Source organism: Phoenix dactylifera, chromosome 1 (assembly GCF_009389715.1).
Source record: "Phoenix dactylifera cultivar Barhee BC4 chromosome 1, palm_55x_up_171113_PBpolish2nd_filt_p, whole genome shotgun sequence".
Taxonomy (NCBI): Eukaryota; Viridiplantae; Streptophyta; class Magnoliopsida; order Arecales; family Arecaceae; genus Phoenix; species Phoenix dactylifera.
The window spans coordinates 8,934,766-8,956,277 of record NC_052392.1 but is presented as its reverse complement, the minus strand read 5'-3'; the positions used below and the strand labels follow the sequence as shown (position 1 = coordinate 8,956,277).

The 21,512-nt window shown below is 39.7% G+C and overlaps 1 protein-coding gene across 1 annotated transcript; it reads left to right on the top strand.

Annotated features, from left to right (window-relative positions):
• Positions 1–1,106: 1,106 nt before the first annotated feature.
• LOC103718396 (calmodulin-binding protein 60 B) lies at positions 1,107–20,957 on the top strand. The gene is given in 10 exon segments (XM_039125726.1): positions 1,107–1,252; positions 1,499–1,637; positions 1,640–1,662; positions 4,188–4,263; positions 14,425–14,486; positions 17,452–17,945; positions 18,050–18,210; positions 18,297–18,500; positions 19,424–19,661; positions 19,988–20,957. Coding segments are annotated over 9 exon segments (1,929 nt in total). The 5' UTR covers positions 1,107–1,252; positions 1,499–1,571; the 3' UTR covers positions 20,593–20,957.
• Positions 20,958–21,512: the final 555 nt, after the last annotated feature.

Here is a 21,512-nt window from a genome sequence, read left to right as displayed (position 1 = left end):
TTAATTTATAATGGATTGAAATAAATTAAAGGGCTCGTTTGGTTCGCCGGGAAGTATTTTCCCTCCTAGGAATATGGGAATCAGATTCCTAAGAAGAAGATACCTAGGAAAGTACTTTTGACATGTTTGGTTAACCATGGGAAAGTGACTAATTTCCAAAGTGCTTATGTTTGGTTGACCATCCACCTTTTCTAGGAAAGTTATGTATAATTCCTATTATGCCCTTAATAAAAATTAGGGTCTTTAATGCCTCTTTAATGCTTCTTTAATGCTGAAGGGTCTTTTTGGGAAAAAATAAAAAAAGAAGTGATTCCCACCTCATGGGAAAGTAACTTTCCCATGTTTCTCCATGGGAAGACTTTCCCATGAAATGTGGGAATCATATTCCCATGAGAATACAACTTTCCCATCTCTCTCCTTTGAAAACTCCAACCAAACAAGAGGCATTTCATTACTTTCCCGTTGACCACACTTTCCCCCCTCATTTTTCCTGCGACCAAAACGAGCCAAATAGTGAGTACTGCCAGCTGGACGTTGCAACCCCGCTAGAGATGCAATGGGATGGGAGTTTTTTTTTTTTGGTGAAAAATTAGGAGGGAGAGAAACCTCACTTGCGTAGCAGCCTCTACTGGATCCTTCTTCCACCAAAGAATATTCGATGCGCGGTAGAAATTTTGCTCATACACTTTCCAACCCGTGGATCACCCTACGTGTGAGGACGTCATCCTAGCGCCATCTGGACCAGATAGCATTTCTACCGAATATGTCCAAATGGAGGATATCCGATTCTCTATATTTAATTGATGCTCGTGCGTTTCGAATTTGAACTGTGCCGGTGAAAATAAAGCTACATTTCAAACTGTGTTACCATTTTGGAGGCACGGGATGAGAGCTCTTCGATGTAGAATGAGAAACACGAAAATCTGGGGCAGAAAGGCACGTGCCCACGAAAAGAAATAAAAAGGTCACCAACTCAGCTGGCGTTGGAGAGCAGCGTTGCAAATATACATCCACATCCACATCTAACCGGAATTTTCCTTTTTTATTCCTGCTGACTTAATTTATTATTATGCCGCTTTTGCATTAGATAAGCCTACCAACATCAGACGGACCGGCCCGCGCATGATCCACCTGCCGAAGTCTACGGGCCAGTCCGCAGCTCCGACTCTTTTTAGGATTCCCCATCCTCCCCTCGGCTGCTCCTACTCCATCTCTCTCCTCGCCAGAGACCAAAGAAGAGGAACAAGCACACGTAATTATCCTCTTTCCTCACATCTCTCTCTCTCTCTCTCTCTATCTCTCTCTCTTCTCCTTCTTCCTTTATTTTTTTTCTTCTTTTGGTTTCTTTGCTTCCAAGTTTCTTGGCGAAAACGATCGATCCTCTTAGGGTTTGTAATCGATCTAGGGCGGTAAGGGGTTTGGGATCTTTTGTTCAAATTCTTGATCGCCAGTACTAATTTTGGCTCTGGTGTGGTTTTGAACTGAAGCTTCGGTTCAGATCTGGGAGAATTAGGGTTGTCGGGATCTCTTAATGCAGAGGCAGACTCGGCATCCTGGAGCGGTCGGGGACCATGACGCAGGGAGAAGCGCAGGCTGGATCCGTCGACGGGGACGAGTCGCATCCTGAATCGAAGCGGCAAAAAGGTTTCCGGCGCTCGCGAGGTAAGAGAAATCGGGGGTCAGCTTACATGTGGTGTATGATTGGTCTGGGGATTTGATCACGTTATGCTTTCTTCGAATAATTTGACACTGTTTGAAGTGAACTGCTAGTTTATTTTCTTGAATTCTTTGCTTTTTTTTTAATTAAAAAACTTTGAAGAACACGCGATTCTGCAAAATAAGCTAAGTAGGAGAACTTGAATGTAATTAGACGAAATAATCGGTGTCTTTTGTGTTGTGGATCAATAGATCATTCTTGGAGGTTTTGTAGATCGCAAGCTTGTTAGGATCGTGTCAGGGTCAGTACGATAATTTTTTTTAAATTTATTAATTGCAACATATTTTCATGGTCTTCTTGATTATTTCAAACTATAATGCAGCATGTTTGCATGGTTATCTTGATTATTCTCCAGATTATATTGGCGTTCACCCCATGCTAGTCTAATACCCTTAGTCGATTGCCAGTGGCCATTAGAAGCTAAAGTGGAAGCTTGTTGTTTGAGGCTTTGCCTCTGTCCATCCCATGATACTAGATAAAACAAAGTCGACCTTGTTTCACCCAAAAGATGGTTAGTTCTTGAAATCAGATGAGTATCATCAGTAAGAAAGTTTCCAAGAGATTTTTTTTTGTCCCCTTATCTCTATATGATGAGGATATAAATATGTATACCATTTTTTTATATTTGTCATTCGCCAAGCTTAGTTGATCAGCATCCATCCCTTCTAGAGTGCTCTTTTGTAGAGATGTAGAAGTTGAACCAGCCACCCCACCATACTTTCTTAGAAAAACCTTGTTATCGTATACTCTGGTCAGCAGGATGGTTTAGTTGAGATACTAAGTTCCTCAGCTCAGTCCTAAAAACCATTCAGTGTTTAGGCGTCAGTCCTATATTTAGTATACTAAAACTGTTCTCAGGTTTGGACAAGAACTACGAGCAGAACACGCTTGGATTGGCGGCCAAGGGTCCTTTATGCCTGTTTGCATTTAAGGTATGTCATGTCCAAAGAACAAGTTTGTATTTCCATTCCCATATCGGCCCACAAAATGCAGAAGCCAAAACCAACTGCAAATGAGCAGGATATCGAGACCCTTTAACAATGATTCCGGTTGATAGTAATGGTCTGAACAGTTGGGCTTTTGGGAGAATGAATTTAAGAGCTAAAAAAAATGCTGAGTATGGTACGGGTAGGCGAGCGGACAAGCCAAGTTTGGTAATGTGCTAGACATGGCTTTATTATAAGAAATGTCCAAAGTTAGGGAGGCTTTGCAAGCCGAGACGGTTGGTTGTTTGCAAGGAAAAGACCCAAGTTTTTGTGAAGAACGGAAGGGACAATAGGCCTTTTTCGCTCGCCTGCTATCATCCCTCTTCTTCTCAAATTGGTCGTTCATTGTTCTAGGCCCTCGGCCTCCCAAAGCATCAAATGCAAGACGATGCTATACGATCTTGATATTTTGGCTCATTTTTTTGCACACACTGTTGTTTGTGTGAATGAGGAATTATGCTAGTCTTCATACAGATGTCTTACCATGTGGCTTCATGAAAGTACATTTCTTCGTGCTTCACACCTACTATTTATCTATTCATAGTTGCAGATTTTTTTATCCTGTTTTGTTAGTTTAAGAAACATGTTATATGCAGCAAAAACAAAAAAGAAAACATGTTTATGCATGGAGGAAGGCCATTATCTTGTGTAATGTGTACTTCTAGGATCTTGACCACAATATTGAAAATAAACTGATTTTCTCATGAAGAATACCTTGGGAGACATTCAAAAGATCGGTAACAAACATTGTACATTCAGAATTGTAGTTGGCTTAGTATTTGCTTATTTGCTTTCCTTTTCAATGTTTCGTTAATGTTTGTACTAAATCATGTTCTTGATGCAGGCGCACAGCTTACTCATCACTGTTGAAATTGTGTTTTATTGATTATTCACATACTTGAAATCATCGACCTTCTTATATAGGAGCACTATAGGAGTTAGTTGTCTTCTCTCTTTCACATCGAATATTCCACTTCATGGTTGCCACTCCCTTGTCTTCACAGCCACAACAAATTAGATGATGAGTTTACTTGGGATCAAGGGGGTCCATATAAAGAGCTTGTACAAGAAGTTCTGCATTGATTTATTCTTTCAAATCCTCCCCTTTATAATAGGTGTTCTTTTCTATTTGGTGTTGACATATCAAGATAGGTGCAAGCAACATGTAACTTATTTAGAGAAGAGCCATGGAGATCAAGCAGAAAAGAAGAATGTGCACGAGACATTAGTGATCGTTGGCTATAGTTTTCATAGGATGCTGAAGGAAGTTCAGGGAATTTACCTTTTCTTTTATGCATTGTTCTACATTTTATCGTCATCTGAAAATATTATAAACCTTCTAGCTATATCCTCAGCTTGGTTGTGCTCTCTTTCTGCTTTTTGTATTTTTAGATCATATACTTACTGAGTTTTTGTTTCCCCCCAACTGAAGATGAAATCACCACTTGGCACATGTCTTGTTTATTGAAATGTCATTTGTGCAGTGTGATTGTTGAAGCTCTCAAGGTGGATAGTCTGCAAAAACTTTGTTCATCATTGGAGCCAATTCTTCGTAGAGTTGTAAGATAAATTATATACCCAATGTCTCTATTTTCTTTAATTCATGAACACGGCTTCTGTAGCTCGATCATAATATCAATCATTAACTGACAGAACAACATGACCCATTAATAAGATGTTAGTTTGATAAAGCTTACTTCTTCTCCACATTACATTTATAATTTTTTGATATGTATTTTGACTTAAGATATGCGTAGCATAGTTGAATGCACACAAGAATTGTTCTTGGTTTATATCCGATCAAAGTATGAATCATAGAAGTACCAATCTTCATAATTTAATCATACTTTTAACTAGATATGCTGTGTGAGTTTGCCGAATTTCTGAAGTAAATTAATACTACAACTAACAATCAACACGATAATCACTAGCTTTTTTCCACATTTGGCCCGACTTTATGGATCTCATTCACTAAGTATTCCTATCTAAGGCTACCTTTGATGTTATTTCAAGTTTCTCCATATCCTTACAACGTCCATCGTAATTTAGTCCTGCTCTTCCTTCTTATAATGTTCATCATAAACTAAAGTGCCTCTCTTTATAGGAGCTTTCTTAGATCTACTTCTATAGCTCCTCTAATGTATTCATTTTTTAACCTATCCTCTTAGTTTTACCATATCCGTCTTAACATTTTTATTTCTGCCCTACTTAATTTATTTTCATGTACTTTCTTTCCCAACACTTTGAGATATACAATATTGTAGGCCTTACCGTTGTGCTATAATAATTTCCTTTAAGTCTCCAAGACATGTGCTTATCACATAATATTCCAAATTCATTTCTCCACTTCATCCAACCATCTCTATTTATATACGTATATCTATCTCTCCATTATTTTCTATAATAGATTCTAAATAATGAAATCAGTCACTCCATGATATCTCTTCGCCGTATGACTTCATGTCCATTTTCTTTAAATTTTCATTCTATATGACCATGTCTTTGTTCTACTAGTTAAGCTTTTATCCTCTAAAGTTTTCTTCTGTATTTCAATTTAGTATTTGATCTAGTACTTGTCATCAATCAATACTATATCTTATGGAAATAACATACACTATGGTATATCTTCCCAAATATTAGATGTGAGTTCATCCATAATTCTAAAAGTTATAGGCTTAGTTTTAATCCTTGATACGAGCTTATTGTGACTGAAAAAACACTTGTTGTATTACAACTCCTAATACTTGTTAATGTTCTAGCATTCGTGTTCTCAGTTGTTTCAAGTCCTTCCTTACTATTTCATCCTATGTGATTTTTGATATACTTCTACCCTTTCATTCATTTTATGTATCTCAAATCACTTCTTTATACTAGTGCATCCCTCGTTCTATATTGTACATATTCAAAATATTTAAGTAGTCTTCCCAATTTGTCTGCAATTAGTGCTACCTTCACCTTCTTACGAACTACTTCATTTCTTATTCTATATATATTTTTTATTATCACACATTCGTCTCAGCATTCTCATTTTGGCCACTCATCTTGTGTACATGTTTTCTAACTACCCAACATCCTATACCATAAAGCATAGCTGATCCTATAATTGTCTTATAAAATTTTCTTTTCAACTTGGCAGGTCTTTTGTGATCATATAATAATCCATTTGTACTTCTCCATTTCATCTAACTTGCTTTAATCCTATGGATAACCGTCTTTAATCTCCTCTCAGGAATAGTTGATCCTAAATACCGAAATTAATCAGTTAAGAACTTCATGATCCTTACTTCTCACTCCACCTTCATCTGTATGTCTACTTTTACTAAAAGGACATTCCATTTATTCCATCTTGGTTCTATTTAACCTAAAACTTTGGATTTTAATGTACTTCTCCATAAATCTAAGTTTTAATTAATCCCGATCTTAGTTTCATTGACTAAAACTATACCCTCAACAAATAGCATGAAGGAATATCATTCTACATATGCCTAGTAACCTCATTCATTACTAGCGCAAAAAGATAAAGACTTAGAGTAGATTCTTGGTGTAAATTTGTTATGGTTAGAAACTCGCTAGTATTATCACAAGTAGTTTTTACACTAGCAACCGCTTTGTCATACATGTCCTTAATCACTTCAATATATCTAATTGAGCTCCTTTTTCTTCTAACACCCATCATAAGATTTCTTTGGGAACTCTATCATTGTTTTCTCAAGATCGGTAAAAGCTATAGCAAGATTTTCTCTCTTTTCTTTAGACTTTTCCTTTAGACGACCTTCCTAGCATAAAACTAAATTGGTTTTCTATACTGTTGTGTTACACCTCATCTATGTTCAGTCACCGCTCTTAAAGTTTCATAGTATGGCTCATGAGTTTGATACCACAACATCTAGAACATTTTTGAATATCACTGTTATTCTTATAAATCGATACTATAATGCTTTTTCACCATTCATCAAAGAGGGTGCAACATGAAGACTTCCCAGGGAATTGTCCATCCTAGTACTGCTATCACCCATCCCAGTATTTCTCAGTTTCAAATAAATGCTTCTCTAATTGGTGCATGGGACTTAAGGTGTTCAATAAGGAATATTGAACAGGACATTATCGCAATCGACCTCACGTCTTCTCTCCATTCCTTAAATAACTGTTGGATGACATAAGGATATCATTTATCATTGGTCTTTTGATGCAACCAATGGCAAGCATCCAACAAATCTACATAACAACAAAGTGATATATCATTAGGGAGGTGCAAAGGAATCTTGCTAATGGGTGACAAGTATCACCAAGCTGAAGAGATTGGCCAGTCTATCAAACTTTTTTGCTATAAAATCCTAAAGATCATAAAAGAGAACTTGATCTGCAATGTAAAAATAAAACATGATCCATTTTGGTGTTTTGATATCATCTTAGGGTTAGGGCTCAGGATAAGCTAGGGCTGGATTGTGGCCCTTTATGCAAGTTAGTTCTTGACCAAGGTGGGCTGAAGAAGGGCCATGATGCCAGGCTTTAGAAACATGTTAAGACTCATGAATCTGAGTAGCATTCTGTTTCCATTAAAAACAGCTTGCATAACCTCATTAAGTTTGGGTGCATTGGGAAAGATATCTTAGGTTTTACCTTCCATACCAGTTATATTATTACCCTTTCATGGATAACATGAAACTCTTTCTGTAGTTATTAAGGAAAGATTGTTCCGAGTCCTCCACAGTTTTCATGATGCTGCCTATAATGTATATGGGTTTTAGATGTTATTAGGCAAAGACAGCAAATCTTCTCTTGCAAAAAAAAAGATGCTTGCATGCTTATCTTTTGCGGAGATGGATTAGTTACCATGTATGATGCCTTTATGGACCCAGTTTGGGCACTTGAAAAATGTCAACTTCTACCTTTGGGTCATATACCACAATTTTGTATCAGATACAAACTTATTTTGTGGAACTCCATGTGGTATATGATCATGAAGAAAATGCATTATATATGTAATCCTGCCTTTTCTAAATTATTAAATTTTATTTAATTGGATTGAATATTTATTTAATTGTAATTCTAAGATTTTATTTTAATTGTTTATGGGTGTTAGCACCTTCTTCATCATCTCATGTTTTTGCCTTCTTCACTGTTCATTTTTAAGGATGTAAAGCTATTTAATTCATGCTGTTAGATATATTTCACCTGCAATTGGTCCTATGGCGGCTAGGCGTACTGCTCGTAACCTCCTTTTTTTTTAAAAAAAAGAAAATCTCACACCTTCAGCATGTTATGAAGCAACTTAATAGCACTGAAGCACCAATTGCATTTCATTTATGCTTTATGCCTTGCATAGATCTTGGATGAACAAGTCACCAGGTGATCATGTATCAAGCTCTTCAAACTTAGGAACTCGTGCACATCTAGATTTGTTCACTCTCTCTACTCATAGAAAAGAAATGCCATCAAGGATCCTATAAATTCTTTGATTAAAGGGAGCATGAGGAGAGAGAGAACATTGTCCCTTGTAGTCTCTAGTAGATTGTGTTACTATTTGGCCACGTGTTCAAGAAGAGCATAATGGTTGATGGAGAAAGTTATGCACAATAATGTCATATAGGGCTCGTTTGGTTCGCGGAAAAAGAAAGGAGGAAAGTGTGGTCAACGGGAAAGTAAAGAGATGCCTCTTGTTTGCTTGGAGTTTTCAAAAGAGAGACGGAAAAGTTGTATTCATGTGGGAATATGATTTCCACGTTACATGAAAAAGTCTTTCTCATGAGAAACATGAGAAGTTACTTCTCCATGAGCCGGAAATCGAAACATTTTTATTTTTTTTGAAAAAGGCCCTTATTTGATCCAAAGCATTAAAGACCTAATTTTTATTAAGGGTATAATAGGAATTACACATAACTTTCCTAAGAAAATGGATGGTCAACCAAACATAAGCACTCTAAAAATCTGTCACTTTTTCATGGTCAACCAAACATGCCAAAAGTACTTTTTCGGGCATTTTCTTCTCAGGAATCTGCTTTCTAGGAATCATATTCCTATGAGGAAAAATGCTTCCCGCGAGCCAAACAAGCTCATAGAGTTAATGATTTTGCTTGATGAACTAAGCTGATAAGAACTCTTCTCCAATGAGGACCTGTAGTCTTGTTTATGCAAAAGAATAGTCGGTTAGAGTGGTAGAGGAGCTTGAATGGAGGGAGAATAGCATGAGCTTAAAATCATATTTCGGAGGGAGGAATTCTAACGACATTGGTAGTGGGCATGTGTTTTTGTTTGTGGCTTCTAAAGAGAGAAAGGGGGCACAAGTGAAAGCTGATACCCAAAAGAGTAATGATTTAGATGTGATGGTGGAATAAAGTTGGTTAAATGAACACAGGAAGATGAAGGACAACAATGCTGGATCAAGATTGTGGTTAGATGGAGTAATTCTACTATAATTGGGGTTGGTGATTTAGCAATCTTTATGCCTTATAGAGAGAAGCAGGGCCTCAAGAGCCCCAACACCGAGATCCAATGGACTGAGTCCCAATGGAAGAGGGGAAGTGGTGCGGACACCAGTGCCAGGTCAGCCGGTCGCTAAGGATCCAGCCAGCTCAGCGGGTTCCAGCCGATTCAGCCAGCCTGATTTTATTTTAGATTGATTTATTTTAGTTAGATTTATTTTATGTTGATTGGATTATTTGCATATTGTCATTTTAGGGCCTTTTCGGGATTGTTTTATTTGTAGGGATCTATTTGTTATTTTGTGACCCCATTTATATGGGTTCACCCTCATGTTTAGGTTTTTAATGAATGATGAATGAAAATTAGCCTCCTTGTCTTCTTCTTCCCCTTCTCTTTTTCTCCTCTTCTTCTTCCCCTCCTCTTCTTTCCCCTTCCCTCTCCTTCCTGCAGTTGTCCTGCATCAGCTTTGGTATCAGAGCTTTGGCAGGCTTTGCCTCTGTTGCCAAAGCCTCGATCCGGTTTATGCTGGGTTTGTCTCCTGTTCTTCCACGCCGGAGCCTCCAAACAGAGCCCCTTCCGAGTGATCCGTTTCCTCTTCCTCCCCAAACAAAAAGAAAAAAACGGAAGCTGAACGTGGAGGCCTGAGACGGCCGGCGAAGAACCGCGCCCGCATGCTCCACCACTGCTGCCGTGCGCCGCTCCCGAGCACTCTGACGCCGATCTGCCGTCCTGTGTTGCCGCTGACCGTGGCCGGATCCGGACGAAGAACGCCACCGCCCTCATCTACCGCCGCGGCCCCTTCCTTGCAGCCGTCGCCGCGAAGTCCGGTCGCCACCACAGGCGGAAGAAGCTCCGGAAGAAGCTGCAGAGCCCCCGCGTGCGGCCCATCCAGCACGACGCCGGCCGCCGTGTCCCCTACTTCGAGACCACCCTCCACGACGAAGCCCACCTCCGCTCCACGGAGAAGAGCGCCGCTCCTCCGTCCCGAGCCCCCACCGTCTTCAACCGCTGCCGTACCCCACGCGCCGATCGCCACGGACGCTGGCGTAACCACCTGCAACAACCCACGAAGAAGGAACACGCTAATGGTATGTAACAGGTTATCGGGTCGGATCCTGCCCGTTAACCCGAATCCTTTTGGGTTTCATAAAAAAAAATGGTATCGGGCGTGAAACGGGTTAGCGGAGCGAGTTGTGCCCGTTAACCCGAACACTACCGGATCTCTGTTATTAAAAAAAAAAAAAAAAGAGAGAGAGAGAAAAAAAGAAAAAAAAAAGAAAAGAGAGAACCAAAAAAAAAAAAAAAACAACTATTCACCTTTCTTCCCCGAGAACTCCACCGCAGCGCCGCCTCCCCGCCGACGCACACCGTCGCCGAGCATCCCACCCGAGCTCCTCCGCCCGTGCCGCTCCGCCTTCGCCGCCTCCGCCCGTGCCGCTCCGCCTTCGCCGCCTCCGCCCGTGCCGCTCCGCCTTCACCGCCTCCGCCCGTGCCGCCTCCTGCCGCCGCCGAGATCCGCCATCGCCTGAGCCCCATCTTCTCCCTCCCCACCGAGCCGCGCCGCCTTGCCGTCGCCGTCCCCGCCGCTCCCGCAACCGCTCGATTGCCACCACCGTTGCCTCCTTCCCCTCCTTGCTTCACCGCTGCCCCCCTCTGATCGCACACCGCAAAACCACCGCCTCCACCACCACTTCACCGCCTCCCCCCCCCCACTCACCCCACTCCCTCCCTCTTTTATTTCATCATGGGATGTTGAAACCCTCTTCACACCACCTCAGGCTCATTTCGCCCCCCCTCCTCTTCCTTCACGGGCCGACTCCACGCACCCTACCACCCTCCTTCCTCATCGGGCCCAAACCACCCGCACACCCCTCTCAAAGCCCACCCTGCTTTCTCTGCTGCGGGCCCCTAACCCGCAGGCCTTTTGGGCCCAATTTCAACAGGCCCTTTCTTGCGCAAGCCCACCAACCAGAATTGATCGTCGCCCCAACCCAGGTCAGGTTTCTTCCTTACTGCAAATTTTATTTGTTTATCTAAATTTAGAATTAATTAACTCTTAAGTGCTCTATTGATATTGCTTCCTGAAAATTCAACACATCCACTCCAAACAACACCAAAATCCTAGTAGTAGCCTATCTTTGTTATTAATTGTAGAGCTATCTAAGCTTTGGGAGTTCTTTGAGGCTCTGTGCAGCTTTGCAACGCACTGAAAACTAGTACTATTTGACTGCAACTACTTATCTGAATTTATTACGTAATTCAAAGCCAATTTCAATTGCTTGAGTTAGCTTCCGATTATATTGAGCGTATACCTTGCTATATTAAATTACTTTCATGCATTAGGTCTACTTAGGAACCTCTATAGTTGGTAGGATCATACATTTTGTTATTCATTTTATGCATCTACGTAGTGGTTGTGTCGCATCTCATCCTGAGTCCCAATTAGGCATGGATTCCAAAATTGAAGCTCTATTAAAAGCTATTCAAGACACTAATGCTCAAGTCCAAAACAACAATGCCCAAATTCATGACCTAACCACAATGTCCACCCAAGTTAATGCCCGATTTGATTCAATTGAGGCTTCACTTCAGAGGGTTATTGAACCCAAGAAAGCTGGTACCTTTCATTTACCGGGTCTTAAAGGAGACGAAACCCTAGAACATGTCCTAGAACAACAAGGCTCTGTTCGGCAGGGCAATTTTAGTAATAGGTCTGTTCCAGGTCATCATCATGCCTACCCTCGCCCTAGAGGACCTGGTCCCTTCCCTAATATTGATAGAGGTTGCCGACATAACGTAGAGCCCAGTGAACCTCGTGACCATGTTGAAGATGTGATGAAAGGCATCCGGGTTGAAGCCCCTACCTTTGATGGTCGCAATGACCCAAAGATCTTTTCAGACTGGTTGCATGAAATGGACCACTTCTTTGAGTGGTATAATTTGTCTGAAAAGAAAGCTCGGTTCGCCAGAATGAAGCTCATTGGTCGAGCTAAACTTTTCTGGCAAAGTACCGAACATCTGTTAGCTAGGAGACATCAACATGAAGTAACTGATTGGGTAGAGATGAAAGAGAGACTTAAAGAAAAATACCTGCCCCTTAACTACCAAGACGATCTCCTAAACCGATGGAACACTAAGTCCACATTTGTAAGGCGCCCTGACACACGGAGCACTCCCACCGGCCTTAATTCCTTAGGGTCCAAACCTTCTGTAGGGTCCACTACTCATAGGCCCCCTCCTATTGCCCATGTCACAGGCCGAGACACTAATGGCAAGGGAATGCTTGGTGAGCCTCCCAAACCACATTCCAAAATTCGGTGTTACAAATGCCAAGGTTTTGGTCACGTTACTTCCCAATGTGCGAACAAATTTTTCGTTATTGCTCAGCAAGAGCAGGGAGGTGATATAGATGACTTAGAGGAGCAAATCTATGAACCAAACCTCGATGACATTCAGGACATTGAGGAAGAGTGTGATGACAAACCTGAAATCCTAGGATGCACCCACACTACACCTAGCTCGCTTGCACAGTCAGATAGCGAGTCTGACCAGTCTACCATGAGTGTAGTGGATATGCCCTCGCACAACCCATGGAAACTGATGTTAGGATTTCTGAGCTTGCATATGCACTTACACAACACATTCATAAGTTGTATCAGAAATCTATAAGGGCATTCATGCATGTACTGCTCAATATAAGATGCAAGCTGATTTTCATGCTAAAGAATTTCAAACTTGGGATTACGTATGATCTGTTTAAGGAATTGCAGTCTCTTAGTATTGGACCATTCAGAGTGTTGCACAAGGATGGCACTGACGCCTATGCCATTGACTTTCCATTTGATTTTGGTCATAGCCTTACTCTTAATATTAAAGATTTGGTTGCAATCCCTGATGACTCTTTGCTGCACCACTCTCTGCGCTCGATGTTATCCTATTATTGATTCCATGCCATCTTCGTTTCCTTTTATCCTCCATCGAGCACAAAAAGAGTATATTGATTCTATTTAGCCGAGCAAATAGTTTTTGACAGTGATGGAGGCATCCAGCGTCTCTGGTTCGTTGGCGTGGACGATCAAAGTCCGGTTATACTTGGATCCAGCACGAGGAGAGACCACTGATTGACCCCGACTTGTTGGAGTACTACCGGGCTTTACCGAGCCACTTGCGTCGAGGTCGACTTCTTTCCACCCGAGGAGAGTTGTGCGGACACCAGTGCCAGGTCAGCCGGTCGCTAAGGATCCAGCCAGCTCAGCGGGTCCCAGCCGATTCAGCCAGCCTGATTTTATTTTAGATGATTTATTTAGTTAGATTTATTTTATGTTGATTGGATTATTTGCATATTGTCATTTTAGGCCTTTTCGGGATTGTTTTATTTGTAGGATCTATTTGTTATTTTGTGACCCATTTATATAGGTTCACCCTCATGTTTAGGTTTTTAATGAATGATGAATGAAAATTAGCCTCCTTATCTTTCTTTCTTCCCCCTTCTCTTTTCCCCCTCTTCTTCTTCCCCTCCTCTTCTTTCCCCTTCCCTCTCCTTTCCTGCAGTTGTCCTGCATCAAGGAAAGATCTTGGTTTTTGCCCTGATTTTTTGGTAAATTTGTGGGATTTGCTTGGAACCTATCCTATATAATATATTTATACAAACACATATATATGGTGCATGTCTGTGTCATCATGTTGTTGAAGCTGTATATTTTGTTTATAAGCATTAGTGAGGTATTCTAAATCTTGTCCCTTTTTGACTGAGGGTCCACATAATGCTTTTATGATTAGATGTAGATAATCATCTTATGGAACCAATTATCCTGCTTTACCAAGTTTTTTGAAAGAATCTTTTTTAACCTTTTCACGCAAGATCATTGTTAATATTTGTTAGTTGTTCAGATCTGTATTTTGTTTTCTTAATCTTTTTATTTACATTCTTATAAACTTAATAAACTGTAGCAGAAGATTCTTTTTGTAATTTTTTTTAATAAAGGAAGAAGTATGTAAACTTAGATGATATATTCCTTATTGTATGTTGGATTATGGAAAAACCCATGTTTGATAAACGAAGGCTTTCTTTTAATTCCTGCTTAATTTACATACAATGTTAGTCTATAAGCTGGTACTGTAGTTCAAAGGCTATATTAAACCCCTGCACTTGGAATGAAGTAGTTTTTCCATTTTTTGCATAATCTATTATTTTAACAAGTGGGTTTGTTACTTTTTTGGCCTTTCAAATGAATTTATGTATTGCTTATTTGTGTTGCTTGCCTGATTGCTTCTATTGCTGCTGCATGCTCTAATTAGGTTAGTGAAGAAGTGGAGCGTGCATTGGGCAAAGCTGGGTCCCTGCTAGGCATGGGGGAAGGGTGCGAGATCAATGACAGTCACTCATTCAAATGGCTAACATTTTGGATAATTACTATCAGTCTCTCTGTTATGTAGTTGCATGAACTTGCTTTTTTACATGTTATTTTCTGTACCATACTAATTGAAATTCATGTTATTATGTCTCAGCTCATTTTAACCATTCTTAGTTGGTTTTGTCCGCTTGTCACAGTATAAAAAATTCCCTAGGATGATGTGTGTATTCATTACTAATATAGTGCCGATAGTCTTTGCATGTTAGGTTGGTTTCTCACAGAGTCTAAAATTCACATACAGTCTAGCTATATAATTACTGATTCTTAATGATTTGCTAACAATCTACTACAAGCAACATAACTTATAGGTCCTACATTAAGGAAGCATTTAAACTTCGGTATCAGCCAAGCCAGACCACAACTTTGCATTGAGGGCAAATAAAACTGGCATAGGCCTGGACTTGAGTTGGATATAATCAGTTTGAGCTTGACTTAATGGTTAAATTCTCGTCTTGAGACAAACCTGGCTCGGCCAAATCCTAGCAGAACCAAAATCAATGGATCTTGTTCCACTTTTTTTTTTTCGTTGTGGGTGGGGGGTTAGATTCTTGAGAAAATAATTTGGGTACATGTTGTTAGAAATGATGATGTAGGCTGGATTTGGACCTTTGCATCTAGCAGACAGTAAACTTACAGAATGGACATTAGAAGCACCCTAGGCCCCATTGGCTGAAGCCCTGGAGACTAAATAAGCCTAGAGTGCAAAAATTAATCGATAGCAACATTAGCACTGCCAGATTTAATAGACAGCAGTGAACTTGCAATCCAAATTCATGAAGTTAACATGGTGCAATTCCCAACCTGTAATCAAAATCCAAACCACTCTGGCATTGGAGTTGACGATTCGAAATTCATTGTCATATTCACCCAGCTGGGACTTGTAAAAGTTTCTAATATAGCTCCATTGACTTCTAGAATGGCTATCAGTGGGCTCAACCATCCAGTTGAAACTGATGGCAGCCTTCCTGCTATTGATTCAAATTAATGACAGTTGTGGTGCCAATCCAATTAATTTAGCCGACGATGGGAAAATAGCTTTTAGATTTTTTGTCTTTTTGTTAGCTCTCCTAGTTTTATTCCAAACCATGATTGACTAGTGAATCCCCCTTAGTTCAAGAGCCCTGGAACTTAAAAATATCCTCTATTGCACTCAGTTTTTCACGAATTAAGTAATAAAGATTTTTTAAAGTGTATTTGGTGTTTTCCTTTTGTGTGGTGAATTTTCACACAAGCTTTGGGTGAATTTTTGGAGCAGATTTGGTTGATTTAGGGACACATTTGATAGTGAGTTGGTGGATTTGGGGTGGTGCAAGCCATTTTTCATAGAATCTGGTGGATTTTGGTTGTCAATGAAGACTTTGATAGGGAATTAATAGCTACTAGTTGTCCTTTATTTGCAGTTCTGAAAAAACAAATTGCTTTAGCATTTTCAGTTCCAAGCAAGTATATTTAGCTTTGGAAACCCCTTTTGTCATTTGCACTCAAGCCATTTGAAAGGTCCTACTGATACCCCTTTTGTCACTCATTCTAAGCTAGAAGCTGTAAAGATTCCGAACCTATCTTTTTCATAAACTTTATGCTTTTTTTCTTGCTAAAGACCATGCTTGTTTCGGTTACCACTGTTATTAGAGTTCGGTAAAAAAAGTTAATGCTGAATCACACTAAACAACTTTTATAACCCATGCTGCAGTCATAATCGTAGTTTTAGATTCACTTGTAATTTTCTTTTCCACTTACGTAGTTACCGTTGAGTAATCATATATAGAGTCCTGATAAATGTACTGCTGACAAGGAGCCAAAGATCTACTTCTCACTTCTGTTTGCAAGTATCCTATCCATAAGCTTAGTGACTTTCAGATGGAGTAGAAGTTTGTTTTTAAACAAATGAATACTTTGTGCTTATTGTCGTTTGCAGAAACTTTACAAAGGGGTTTCATAATATCATTACATGAGAGGAATGACAGAGATTACTTGTATTCTAGAGGATAAGTGAAATTTCAGTGAGAGGTATCTTTATTCGATATTTGAGTTGGATAGTAACCTACATTCACTATATTTTACTATAAGCCTATACCTTATGCGCAATTGCATGTGCCTAACATATATTGAGAAGGTAAGTGTAAAAAGATATTACATCATGATCATGGCCTTCTTATGAGCACATATCTGTCTCTGTTCATATCTATGAAAAGAGTAGGTGTAAAAGGATATTATGCCATGATATTGCTTTCTTGTCAACTATGCATTTTATTTAGTTGATAACCTTGTGGAACGTGGTTCTTGAGTTGCATATATAACATGAAGTTTTTAGATTTAGCTTTCATGACCTGCCACCGTAGTTACTGTTTCCCCCCACTTCATAGGAGGGAGAGGAGAATTTGTCTAATTGTCTTATGTGACAAAAATGACAACTTTTGATGCATTTTATCCTGTGTTACATTCACAGTGACTGCTCATGTGGTTGGTTTTTCTACTTTGATAAATATAAGCGTAAGGGTTTTAGATATACTCTGTTCCTTAGCCCAGCATCATTCTCTCAGGTAGTCCACCAGTACTGGATCGTAGCCCGTTAATTTGAGGCCAGGTAGCCCCTAGTGAAGTGGCATCTATGAATATGCATGCATTTAAAGTCTCAAGTAGCAGTTCTGGTTTTTTCGTAGAAGAATTCCGTTAGTGTGATACATTGACAGTATACTAAAGAGAAGCATTTTTTAGTTCATCATTGTTTTATTCTTCAACAATCTTGGACTGACTGAATTTCTGTAATTTATCACACTGTTTGTCAGTGCTATAATAGCTGGTTTTTAACTATTCTATTTCAGTTTGCTAATTCATCAAATATACATGTAAAGTATTTACCTTCTTAGAAATTTTACCTTTGAGTGTTATTCTAATTCTTAATGAAATGCAGATCTTCTCCAAAGCGTTTAGAAGGGCCTGATGGAAGAAACCTGCAGCTGCATTTTAGATCAACGTTGTCTCTGCCACTTTTTACAGGAGCAAAAGTTGAAGGGGAGCAGGGAGCTGCAATTCATGTTGTGTTGATTGATACAAATACTGGCCTTATTGTAACATCAGGGCCAGAGTCATCAGCAAAACTAGATGTGGTTGTGCTTGAGGGTGATTTTAACAATGAAGATGATGATGACTGGACTGAAGAAGAATTTGAAAGTTATGCTGTCAAAGAGCGTGAAGGAAAGAGACCACTTTTGACTGGTGACCTCCAGGTATCTTTGAAAGAAGGTGTGGGGACTCTTGGGGATCTTATCTTTACTGATAATTCTAGCTGGATACGAAGTAGAAAATTTAGGCTCGGTCTGAAGATTGCATCAGGCTTCTGTGAGGGTATTCGTATCCGTGAGGCAAAAACAGAAGCTTTTACTGTGAAGGATCACCGAGGGGAATGTAGGTCTACTGCATGCCTCTGCAATTTAGTATTCTTTTTTTTGTACATATATCACAATTCTGGTTTTAAAATGTCATTGCTTTCTATTGTTCACACTTCACAGTATACAAGAAGCACTATCCACCTGCCCTAAAAGATGACGTTTGGAGATTGGAAAAGATTGGCAAGGATGGTGCATTCCACAAAAAGTTAAATAAGAATGGAATCTTTACTGTTGAAGATTTTCTCCGGCTTGTTGTAAGGGATCCACAAAGATTGCGGAATGTAAGATTTCAAATATGGTTTTTTGGAATAGAATCTTACATCATCATTGGTTGTTGTTTTGATGAAAAAAATTCTGACAACTGTAGGTACTTGGAAGTGGCATGTCAAATAAGATGTGGGATAGCCTTGTGGAGCATGCCAAAACTTGTGTCTTGAGTGGAAAGTATTATATATACTACGCTGATGAAACAAGGAATGTTGGCGCAATCTTCAATAATATTTATGAATTTAGTGGCCTGATTGCTGGAGAGCAGTTTTATTCGGCTGAATGTCTGACCGACAGCCAGAAGGTTGTTTTTATTTGCAATACTGTTATTTTATCAGATCCTGCATGGTAGTTTCTATGGATTATCTATAATACATTTTCACGAGTTAAAGTTTTTAATGTGGAAGTGTAATTCATATGACCTCTCAGCTGAGCCAATGGTTGTGCTATGATGTATGGCTGAAATACTAAAATTACATGTAGGGAACGAAGCATACGATAATGTCGCACCCATGTTGCCCAAACATCAGAGGATAACTTATCTGCCTACATAATTCAGTTGCATCCTGTGCTTGTAAAGTTGTTAATTTTCACTTTCCAAAGTTGTGTCCTGTATTTGCTTAGGACTACTTGGGTGCAGGATTCTCGATATATTTTGCTGGTAAGGTGTTGGAACTAGAAGCATCAACATTGCATAGGAGCTACAGGCATTAACATAGTTGAGTGGCTATTAAATAACTATATCTTTTTATATATTTAGCTGTTTGTGTATGGATAAGCATCAAATATGATTAAATGCATTTGTCCTGGTGTAAATGTAATAGGCACCAGGGTTAGATTTAGCATTGTTTTTAGCTGCTAATTTACCTTATTTATTTCTTTAGGATTACATACCTGATCTGAAGTGCACACCGCTTACATACATACATACATACATACATACATGTATGCATATATGCATATGTGCATGCATATACACAACTGTGTGCATGCAATGCCGTGCATGCACCAACAGAAACAAACCTGCAATCTTAGACCATCTTTAAACATTAGTAGACTCATAGTTTCAGCTGCTGTGTGCTCAGTTAAATTCCTTGTCCAGTTCATTTATACGAAAAATACTGTCAAGTTCAGCTGGTTTTTATTTTTGTGAAGTGCAGTAGATCCTGATATCCAAATGATATGAACAAAAATAATGCTGAGAAACTGGGAAATGCTATCTTGCAGGTGTTTGTAGACACACTGGTGAAAAAGGCTTTATGATATTGGATGCACGTTATAGAATATGATGGCAAGGCTCTTTTGAGCTTCAGGCAATGCAAGAAGACAACTGCTACCCGAAATGAACCTCCATCATCTTCAACAAACTATCCTGCTTTGTATGATCAGCAATCTTCTCAACAGCATATGTCAACTACAGTTCCAACGGAGCTTCCTGCAGTGGATAGAGGAGTGGTGGTTGGAGGTAGTGAACTTTTTTAAACTTATAATCCAACAATTTGCTGAATTGTGTAGTTAATCTTTCGACATCCCAGAATAGGCCCTTCTTGTCTGTGTAGTAACCATGAGATGATTGTTGTTTGAATTGTAATTGCAGCTGATAAATTGCTGCCTGAAAATGAAACTTAATGCAGACCTCTGCAGATGCTTCAGTAATAACTCAACTTTAGTGGAGAACATTTTGCCTTGGATACTCCCAAGGCATATTAAACTACCCACTCTGTAGAATTAGAATGATGTATATTTCCTCCAAAGAAGTTCAGTTTGCTGACTAATGTATATTTTGTCCAGGAGATGCAGCTTCTGCTGGGTACAATGGGAACCAAGTGAACAGATACGCTGCTCATCCTCAACATGCAGATTCGAATGTCCATATGCACTATGAAAGCAATTCATTTGCCCCACAAAGTCAGCTGAACGGATCTTCTCAGCAAACTCAAGTTACAAGAAATGATAGCACTGGGCTAGCACTGGGCCCACCTCAACAGGCAAACCTTGGATTTCAGCCATTGGGCCAGTCAATACTGTCAACCAACCTCCATTCTTATGATGACTGGTCTCGTCAACGGGATGTCCAGGCTGTCGAAGATTTTAATCTCTCGGAGGAGGAGATCCGCATGAGAAGCCATGAAATACTGGAGAATGAAGAAATGCAACAATTGCTCCGTGTTTTCAGCATGGGTGGGGCATCCTCCAGTATACCTGAAGATGCATATGGTTTTCCACCTTACATTTCTTCACCTTGCCCAAACTTTAACTTTGATGAGGATCGTAGCCGTTCATCTGGTAGAGCCGTTGTTGGGTGGCTCAAGATCAAAGCAGCTATGAGATGGGGTATCTTTATCAGGAAGAAAGCAGCTGAAAAGAGAGCTCAGCTTGTTGAGCTGGAAGATTAGCAAATTGAATAATGACATGATAGTCTTGGTCTTATATCATAGTTCTGGGAGTCAGCTACCAGCATTAAGTGCCTCAATTAAATACTAGGGAAGGATGATGCTAACCTGGATATGTGGTAACGGGACTTCTCATCACTGTTAGTGACCACTTGTACACAATTCTTGTCTGTACAGTAAGCTTCGTCCTTATTTAGCTCTTCTGTTAGTTATTATGATGTTCACCCAAGCACTCTGAAAGGTCTTTAGAAACAGTGCATTAATTTAATCCAGACTGTTAACTCGCTGTAATGCCTGCCAACATGTATTCACTATAAAATTGTTTTATTTAGAACTTTCAGAATTTAACTCTCTAGTGTTTTAAATAACCATTGCACAATTTTCAGTGAGTGTACGCCTGATGGTACAGTCCATCTGCTTCTGTAATTTCTGAAGATACCAAGTTTTAAGTACTTTCCTAGCAGGTCTGAAATTTCTTAGCCTTTTGGTGATCTGGATATACTTAAAAAGTTTATGAAGACAATGTGAATGGAGAAGTCGATGAAGGTAATATAAACATTGCATATCAGCTTATCCTGGAGAAGATAAAGGGGCACTGCTCTTCTTGTCCCAGGACCTACCCTGCAGCCTTGGCGAAATTTGTTGGAGTTCGTGTTTCGGGACTTATCAAAGCTGTCACAAATTATATAGATTAATGGTTGGCAGCACAAGTAATTTGGGCACAAAATTGATATCAAGACACATTCTATCGAAAAGGGATCTTTATTCTGTCACTGGAATTTACATATTTTAGTTTAATTAATGTTCACTTAAGTGACATGAAGCATTCTTTGTGAAGAATCACCTTAAATAGCTGCTGGTATATCACGGCTTGTTATGCTGTCCGTGTCATGGCGCTTAAAACTGGGAAGCCAAAAAATTTG